Raw genomic sequence first — 9,790 nt, 5'->3', positions numbered from 1 at the left:
GCCATGCTCCCTAGTCTTAAACACCAATTATACAATCTTTTCTTTGTTCCCATCTACCATACATCTTTCAAATCTCATAAAATTAAATAATCTCAAGCAACAATACTATGAATAAACTTTAGTACCTAACTCACTGCACTTATCACGCGATCCTGCAAAAATTAAAATTGCTTAAATCAGTTGATTTGGTATTTATCATTATTTTATACATTCGGAGATCATGAAATAGAAAATATCTATTTTATAGTCAATATTTTTATATATAGATATATATATATATATTGTCACATAATCAATATATGCTTTGTATTTAAATCTGAACCGTTGAAATCCAACCAAATCCTCAAATAAATGTTATACGCCAGAAGCATGAATAGGCGTTGATATGATTCTTTTTGTTCTCAGGCAGACACGGTAGAAAAAGAATAATAATAAAAAAAAGAAATAATAATAATAAAAATAAAAATAAAAATAATAATTTGTCCAGGTTGCCACCCACAACTCAGCTAATTGGCTCACTCAGACCAACCAACCCAGCTTCACATCCCTGGCGCATGTCTTTTCCAATTCAAAAGAGAAAATTAAAAATTATAAAAAAAAGAGAAAAGAAAACAACCCGATTGAGAAGTGAGAAGTAAGAAGGAATAAAACCCGAGATATACTCTTACAAAATAAACGGATATTCCAACTATACCCCTCGAATATTCTGTCCTTTAAACATTATATCACCCTCACTCTCCTCCTCTGCAGCCTCCTTACTCATTCGCCTCATCTCGCCATCACGGTTTGTCGCTCAGATTTACATTCCCAGTTGTAATTCTTACAGTTTTCTTTGACTGAGGGAGATGAAATTCGGGAAGAGCCTCAGCAACCAGATCGAAGAGACGTTGCCGGAATGGCGGGACAAGTTCCTGTCCTACAAGGAGCTCAAGAAGAAGCTGAAGCTCCTCGAGCCCAAAGGCGGCGAGAGGCCGACCAAGCGTCAGAGGCCCGAACCCGTAGATGGGAAGGACGGCATGTCAGTGGAGGAGATCGATTTCATTAGCTTGCTGGAGAACGAGCTCGAAAAATTCAACACCTTCTTCGTTGAGAAAGAGGAGGAATACATTATCAGATTGAAGGTGCTTTTCTCTCAAAATCTCTTTCTCTAAATGTTACCACCTGTTTGGTTGCCGAGAAAATATATATTTGATTAGCGTAAATTTCATTTCTCCTTTTTATTTTCCTCTGTTTTCTCATTAACCAGACACTGATTCAGAATCTTTGATTCTTTCTACTCGTTATATTTTTTCTTTAATCATCTCAAGTTAGAGTTAAACTCCTATGAATTGCCTTCGGTTCGCCTGCGCCTTTGAAGCTATTTTGCGCCGGTAGTGCGCGTCCCGTCAAAACTGTCTTGGGATTCGTCTGGCTTTGGCCGCAATCTCATAGAGTTACTCCGCCACGTGGCCCTTTTTCCTCGTTAACTGTCACGAGCCGTTAGACCGTTGGATCAGGATTTGTAGGAGAAGGATTTTTTCGCATCTCAACCTTTAGTTTGCCCAAATCAATGGTTGAAATTTTGTTTGATATTTACTTCACAAATAGCAGACGATAATGGTTGAATTATTAAAAATAATATCTGCTAATTTATAGCAGTTAAGATTAACCAAAAAAAAAAAGAAGAAGTCAATTTTATTTAATTTCAAAGCAATGGATGAGATTGAAAGAACTTTACTCCTTTTGTCGTTGTAACAGGGAATTTTGATACTAAACGTTTACTCCTTTTGTCGTTGCGTCGACCACGTTTACTTTGTTTGCGTCACAGTTAATGGTATATTCCGTTAGTTGAGAAACGCCGTCTGGGTCCAGATAGTAGCTGCTTTTGGTCAATGATGTTAATTAGTCCCAGTAATTCCTGTTTAATTTTGTAAACTCTGTTCTGTTCTAAGATTTGACTTTCATGGCTTGAAAATTTATTATTATTATTATTTTTTTTAATTGTCGGTTCAAACAATACTAGTTCTTTAAAAAATTGATAGTCGGCAACTGCAGCAGGCGGTGTTGGATTTTTTTTTTTTTTTTTTTATTTGGACAGTTAATATAAATGAGTGTATATGAAATCCACCAGTTCAAATAAATTTTGGTCAGTTTGACCATTTATCCATATAGGTGAGTTTCATACATGCTCTTTCACAGGGAGCTGATTGAACTGAACCTCAATCCAGTACTATTATGGGATCAAACTATAAAGCAAGGGGAATGTGGTAGTTAATTGTCCAATGTGAGTGAATGATGGTTAGTGGAGTGTGATGTGTGCATTTGTTGTTGGAGCGTGAAATTTATGGGCACTTTTCACCTAATTGCTCTTCCCTAATGAAAAAAGACAAAAAAGAAGGATGAAAAAAGTGTATTTTTTAATAGATATGGGCGTTGACAGTTTGTTCTGTGGTGGGATTGCAGGAGTTACAAGATAGGGTGGCAAAGGCAAAGGATTCCAGTGAAGAGATGTTAAAAATTCGGAAGGAGATAGTGGACTTCCACGGAGAGATGGTTTTGTTGGAGAATTATAGCGCCCTTAACTACACAGGTACTTTTATTTTTTTCTTTTACTTTATGCTCTATTAAGTTTAAGTAGTAGGACAAAATATGTGTGTGTAAAGGCTGTCAATTTCTCTGGTTCACCCATTATTGTGGTTCATATACTTCCTTTTGACTCTGGTTTCACGAATATTCTGCAAGACAATTTCTCAGCGCAAGTTTTGTTTTTTCTTATAAAGAGGGTGGTTTCAGTATGTCAATGAGTTACACGTGAGTATTATATATCATCAAGTTTTTCATATTTTAACACAATCGGGAACTTCGCTTGCATTATCTTCTTCAAATTATAATATGATGTATTATGCATGGATTGTTGTCCTCACAAAGACCAGATGAATCTTACAGAATTACAAATTCAACAAGGTCTATATTCTTTTAATTTTTTAACCTCCAACGAACAAATTTGAAGATGCTTTAAGTTCTTTTGATACTTTGACCTCTTTAGAATTACCACTTAGGAATAAGAAATTGTACTAAAGATTCTCTGAGTTTTAGGCAATTTGATATACTTAATTCGATTTGTGTAATCAACAAAAGTGGGTTGGCATTAGATTCTACATACGATCTCTTATATTTTTGTATTGGTATATAATTTATTTAATCGGTTTATATAGTGGACTATATTTTCTCTATGCAAAAGTATCATCCAATATCATGTTGAATACTAATCTTATGAAGGATGACAAGTCTTAAAGATGTGTTATTTAGGAAGCTAAATGCTCATTGACTTAATCACACCTTAACATGCTTTCTCAACAGGATTGGTGAAAATACTCAAGAAGTATGACAAAAGAACTGGTGCCCTCATTCGCTTGCCCTTCATTCAAAAGGTCTTGCAGCAGCCCTTCTTCACCACTGACTTGCTCTACAAACTTGTGAAGGAGTGCGAGGCAATGCTGGACGGCTTCTTCCCCGTGAATGAGCCGGCTTCAGCCGAGGCAGCTGATGGGGACGAAGGGTGTCATCCAGATCCTTCAACTTCTGCCACTAACAAGAGTGATGATGGTCTGCTCAGAACGCCCAAGGAACTGGTTGAGATAGAGTATGTGAAGAGCTTATATATGAAGAGCACTATATCAGCGCTGCGGGTTTTGAAGGAAATTCGGAGTGGAAGCTCAACGGTTAGCGCTTTTTCATTGCCACCGCTGCAAACTATTGGACTTGAGGAAACGTACGTGGAATAAAATTCCAGTTCTGGAACAAGTAGCCCAATAGGAAGGAAGTGGGACATGCCCACATGTCCCATTTGTTTTTTATATCATCTTCTTTTTTTCATGCATCTCTTATGATGTCTTAGATACTAACACATGTAAAATGCCAAATTCAACCAGAAATGAATTCAATAGAATCGTAAGTTCTGTATAATAGAATCTTTGGGCTTTATAGAAGTGAGCAGTTCTTCCAAATTTTGCAATATTGGTTTACATTTTCAGCTCGACTACCATTTCAGCAGGTTTCAGAGTGGGACTAAATAGGGGAAAGGGAAACATATGTACTATATCAATTGGCATGTTTCAGGATCAAATCCTAGTAAGAAATGCTACATCAATTCTCATTTTTACATTTTTTTAAGGGCTTATTTCCTAATATGACAGTTGCAAAAAGAGTTTTTTAAGTGCTTATTTCCTAATATATCAGTTGCAAAAAGAGAGTAAGCAGATAAAATTAAAAAATATTGTAGTGAAAAGCTGACCTAGCATCTGCCACATTACGGAGGTAAGCACTTGGGAGTGTAAAAGTAGGTGTTCTTGTAGCATTTTTTATTCTTGATCCCATTTTCTACTAGTGCAATGAATATAAATTTGGAGAAATTTTATGTACCTCCTAAATTGTCACATCTTTTGCAATGTCCCCTTGAAGTTTAATTTAGTGTATCGTACTTTTACATTTTTGCATTATCCCCTCCCGCCCGCCATTAAGCTTTGGGGTTAAATTAGACGGTAAAATGAGTAAAAAGACCTTTATTTCCATCAAAACTTTGTAAAATTGCAAATTCATCCTTACAAATAAAAAATTTTAATTTTAATTTTTTTAAAAGAAAGACAAAAACCCATCGTGGGTCACAAGGAGGCTTGTGTCCGACATTGGGTTACAGGTGACCCAACGGTGGGGTCACGGTTGGGTCACTTGTGACCCATTGTGGGACTGAGAAGACGGTGATGAGTAGCGTGCCTTTAATGCAAATTTGAAGTCGAACCTCTTTCTTCTTAAATATCTCATTGAGAAGACCCTTCACCAAAAAGCTTAGAAGCTATTTGGTGCGGGATTAGGATTTCCTCAAAAAACATTTGAGATTTTCAAATTGTTAAATCTTAGCCATGGTTTACATCTAACGGTTTACAATGTGCCAATTGTACAAATGAAATAAATGCTATCAATAAAAAGTGGTATTAATAAATGCTTTAGCATTTATTTCATGTAGATAGTTTGACACTTTGTGAAACGTTAGATGTAAAGCATGGTCATGATTTAACAATTTGAGAATCCCAAATATTTAAAATATTTGAAGGGATCCTGATCCGCGGTGCGTGCCTTCATTGTGATTTTGAATTCCACCCTATTTCTTTAATTTTTTTTTTTTTTTTTTTTTTTAACGATTCCCTCCACAATCAATTACAGCAATGATGATTGTAGCAAAATGGTATCTGTTTTTGCTACATCCAGAGCATTTAGCACCTGTAATGGGAGTCAAATATCTAGTGGAAAAGTTTAAATTAGTGATATTTACTGTTCAAACGACATTAACTTAAAAATTAGTGTCGTTTGAATAGTAAATTGTTAGTAAACCTATCTCCACGCCATTAGATAGCAATGCAAATACTACAACTCAGCAACTAGTCACACTCAACAAGATCATGGAACAACAATACACTTGGCAAGCGTTACTTCTGTAGAAAAGGAAAGAGACAAAGCAGTAACAGCCCCAAAGACGTTTCCTTTCTCTAAAGTGTTACCTTGTGTGAATAGTAACTATCCGATAAATCATTGTATAACATTTGTATATTCATCTGTAACGTTAGAAACCTCTGTTGATATAAGTTGATGGACAGTGCTGTATAATTCATTGAGAGAAGATACAAAGTCATTTGAATTTGTTTCATAGTATTAGAGCCATCCTAAGCTAACGCTTATTCTTTACTTAGTATCCAATGCCTTCATCTTCTTCCGCCAACTTTGCCCTTTCTTTCACATTGCCAAACTAACCCTAGATTATCAAATTCACTGAAACCATTTACATGCAATGGCTCTCCCAGATTAAATTTTGAAGAGTCAAGATGTTATGGGCATTGTGGATGGTACATACCCTTGCCCACCAAATATTTTGCCTGATATTGAAGCCTGGAGGCAAATATCTTCTCAACCTAGAATACTTTGTATGGGTGAGGAAGGACCAATTCCTTTTGGGATGAATTGATACCAATCTCTCTAAATGTGTGCTGCTAGTGTAACACCCCCAGACCATTAGGGCTAGGTTCATCCTTATACTTACTCAAAGACGCAAAGAATCATAAGGTCTGCCAAAGCACTTAACTAACATACATGATTTTTAAAGTGAACGGAAATGGTTTAATTCAAGAACTTTAATACATACGGAAACAATTATTAAAAATAACATTCAAGTCTGATAACATAGACAAAAGCCCAAAAAGACATAAGTTGTGCTAGTGCTAGCAAAAGTCATGTAATGCTCCTACTGCTAGCCTAAATCCCCATTTCAGCCGTCTAGGTCTCATTGCTCAAAACCTAAAAACAAAAACAAAGTAAGGGTGAGCGAAAAATGCTCAGTAAGGAAAACCTTAACCATAAAAGGGTTGAGTTAAATTCATTTTTCTTTAAAACTGCACTCGTAAAATTCTTACTTTCAAATCTCGGAAGATATAAAATATAAATCCACTGTTTTTTTTTTTTTTTTTTTTTTCATAAATCATATGGATATAGGCTTATAAATAAAATTCTTCTTTTAGGGCCCATATACACTATTACACCCTGTGTACTAGGATTGTGCTGTCTTTACTGTGACAATGGCAGGGAACTGTGGTTACAAGCCTGCCTCATTAGCTAATTAATCAAAGTGCACTTAGCATCACCTAGAGACGGATTTTCCCATTCACCATCTTTCAGTGGGTACGGTTCCATCTCAAGCAACAGTACCGAGCATAACCTCTGTGAATATCTCTGAGGCCAAAATGATCTCTATACACGTGCCTTCATCTCGTAAAACTTTTCTCATTTCTTTTCATATAAAACTTTTATCATTCTTTCACATTTCTTGTACATTGTGAGGCAACGTATAGGAGAGTTTTATATTTATACGCTTCTCTTTTCATCACTTTCAAAAAGTAGTGATTTTCCCATTTCGGGAACTTTAGAAACAGACTAATGTACCATAGTTAAAAGTCTTTCATAACTAAAGCTTTTCTCAACAGTTTCTGATTTCAAGGTTATCTATTTCCACAAACAAACCTTCATTTCAAAAACTTTTAAGAAATCTTTCATGCAAGCAATGTAAATTTGTAATACATAAATAAAACAATTTATTTACAAATACATTGAAAATAATGAATGAAATAACATGGCATAAAACAATCTTAGAAGGAGCAAATGATCTCCTTACATCTCTGAACGCAGCGACTGAAATTTCCTGGCAGCTAATTAGTCACCTGAGTACAGGTTCCACAATTTATTACTACATACTCATCACTAGATCGACAACATACTAACACATCTACTGTTCGGTTTGCTAGTCTATTGAGAATGAATTCCTGAGGAATAATTAAATTGATTTGGAATGCATTAACTCATATATATTAACCCTTTTACGATTTGAGTACACGTGTTAATATATATTAAAAGGAAGTATTAACACATGTTAGCAACCTAAATTTTGTAAACTTAGGCATTTCAGAATTATAAGTATTATTAGTTTTATTGGCTACATTATGTTGACAAAATTACTACCATGTTAATGTACTGCTGAAACAGGGACACTGTAATTATTCAGAGTCTTCAAAATATTCAGAGCATGTTTTCTAAACTATGGAAATGCCTTAATATGACAAGTATCAGTGTCACAATCATCAAGAATGCAATTTTCGGATTCTAGGAAGATTCCGCACAGTTTACAACTCAGCAAAAGTCGGTTACCTAGTTGTCGTCCGAACGGTCCAGAGAAACGTCCGGACGCCCGTGTTCGAGAAGATTCTGGACAGCTCAGTAGACACTGTTGATGAAGACAGCGTGCAACCATCCGAATGCTAGGGCAACACCGTCCAGATGTGGAGACTAAAGTTTAATGAAGAAACGCGTGAAGCACGTTATGGAAGTCAGTTGCTACTTGCCATCCGGACGCCCTTTTTCTAAGTCCGGACACCACCCAGAGAACTTTGAATCAATATTGTATAGGTCTTCTAAAGCTTATAAATAGAGGTCTCTAGGCTTCTTTTATTTACAAAATTCGGTATTGAAATCCTTTGTGCTAAGAGAAGGTGTTTAGGTAGAAATTATGAGATTTGCTAGCTCTCTAAGAGTTTTTCTTTGTGTGATTTGATCGTTTGAAATCTAGCTTAGGGAGGCGTTCACAAATAGGTACATGTTAGAGTTAGAGGTACGATTACTGCATTGGGTTATGTGAGAATTACTGCCGTGTAACTAGCTTTGTCTTTTGAATAGTGAATTTTCTGGGTTTGGCTACCTCGAAGTGGTTTTTCTCTTAATTGAGTTTTCACTTCATTAACAAAATATATGTCTTCTTTTAATTCTGCATTTAGATATTTTGTTACACAAATTAATCACACACACATTAAAATTAAGAGTCTTTTATTATTCACATATCAGTTCTCTTGGTCTGTTATGGCCACTTCGGCCAGAAAGGAAAAGAGAAACAGAAAAAAGAAAATGAAATATGTCTTATTGTTAGCACAGAGAACCACAGAAAGAGGAAAGACAAGCAAAAAAAAAAAAAAAAAGAGAACGAGGAAGGACAATGCAAACGTTCATGGTTTGAATGAATAAATTAAATTAAATTATCAATGAAAATAAAAGAAACAAAGAGGGAGTAGAATAAAAGTATAAAAAAGAAGTGCAGAACAGAGAACAAGGGTAGCTTTGGTTAGGCTAAAGAGAGAGAAAAGATAAAAAAAAAAAAAAAAACAAAAAAACAAAACTGATGAGTTGCAATGGAAGTTGAACGGTCTAGCAAGAGAAAAAAAAAAACAGTAAAGAAAACAAAAGGTCCAGCAAAGAGAAAATAAAATAGTAAGGAAAACAAAAGCATGAAAGAGAAAGGAAAAAGGAGACAAGACATGGATGACATGCTCCATGTGTACTTGAAGGGAGAAGGCAATAAAAAATAAATAAATAAATAAATAAAGAAGAAGTAAGGGCGACGATAGTGAAGAGACATTAAAAAAAAAAAAAAAAAGGTACAAGTTTTTGGGTTGTAGCAAAACAACACTGATACATGCTAGCTACCATGACAACATAGAGAAAAGTAAGAGAACAACATGCTATGATGTATGGTAGTCAGATAAGAGCAAAAAAAAAAAAAAAAAATAGAATAAAAAAAAGAAACAACCAAACCATAAAGTTGAAGACTTGCCATGGTTATTCAAAAGAGACAGTGAGAAGAAAAGGTATAAAGAAATATACCTGCAGTGGTCCCAACAATGAGAGGGAGGGCTTGTAGGAAATGTTTGAGGTGAGAAGAGGGTGAGGTGGTTGGTATATATATATATATATATATATATATATATAAAGAGAGAGAGAGAGAGGGGTAGGGTTTTATTCTCCTGGGAGAATAAGGGCTGCTAGGGTTTTATATATATAATATACATAAGACAAATTGATATTTTAATAATAATATAAAAATCATTAAATTTAAAATCAGGTATTTTATTATTTTAAAAAATAATAAATCTTTTTTTTTTTTTTTTTTTTTTTTTTAAAAAAAAGCAGTTTACTAATTTATCTCCAAAGGAAGATCTAGATTGTTACAATCTTCACTCCTTACAAGAATTTTGTCACCGGAATTCAGGAATCAACTATTCCAGTGACTAAAGATGGTACTTGAGGTCTCTGAATTGAACTCAGGCCCGCCTACAACTCTCACCAAATCTACCGGTTTGAAAACGACCCTATCTTCTTTCAGATCGTAATAGATGTTCGGATCCTCCTCTGGATTGGATTCTTCTTCTAATACCCACGCTGGACC

At 35.1% G+C, this 9,790-nt stretch overlaps 1 protein-coding gene across 1 annotated transcript; it reads left to right on the top strand.

Annotated features, from left to right (window-relative positions):
- Positions 1–723: 723 nt before the first annotated feature.
- LOC133856642 (SPX domain-containing protein 1) lies at positions 724–3,968 on the top strand. Its single transcript, XM_062291702.1, has 3 exons — positions 724–1,121; positions 2,443–2,569; positions 3,340–3,968. The coding sequence occupies exons 1-3, from the start codon at positions 846–848 to the stop codon at positions 3,762–3,764; spliced, it is 828 nt and encodes a 275-aa protein (XP_062147686.1). The 5' UTR covers positions 724–845; the 3' UTR covers positions 3,765–3,968.
- Positions 3,969–9,790: the final 5,822 nt, after the last annotated feature.

Source organism: Alnus glutinosa, chromosome 14 (assembly GCF_958979055.1).
Source record: "Alnus glutinosa chromosome 14, dhAlnGlut1.1, whole genome shotgun sequence".
Lineage (NCBI taxonomy): Eukaryota > Viridiplantae > Streptophyta > Magnoliopsida > Fagales > Betulaceae > Alnus > Alnus glutinosa.
The sequence above is the reverse complement of the archived record's forward strand: the minus strand, read 5'-3'. Positions and strand labels throughout refer to the sequence as shown.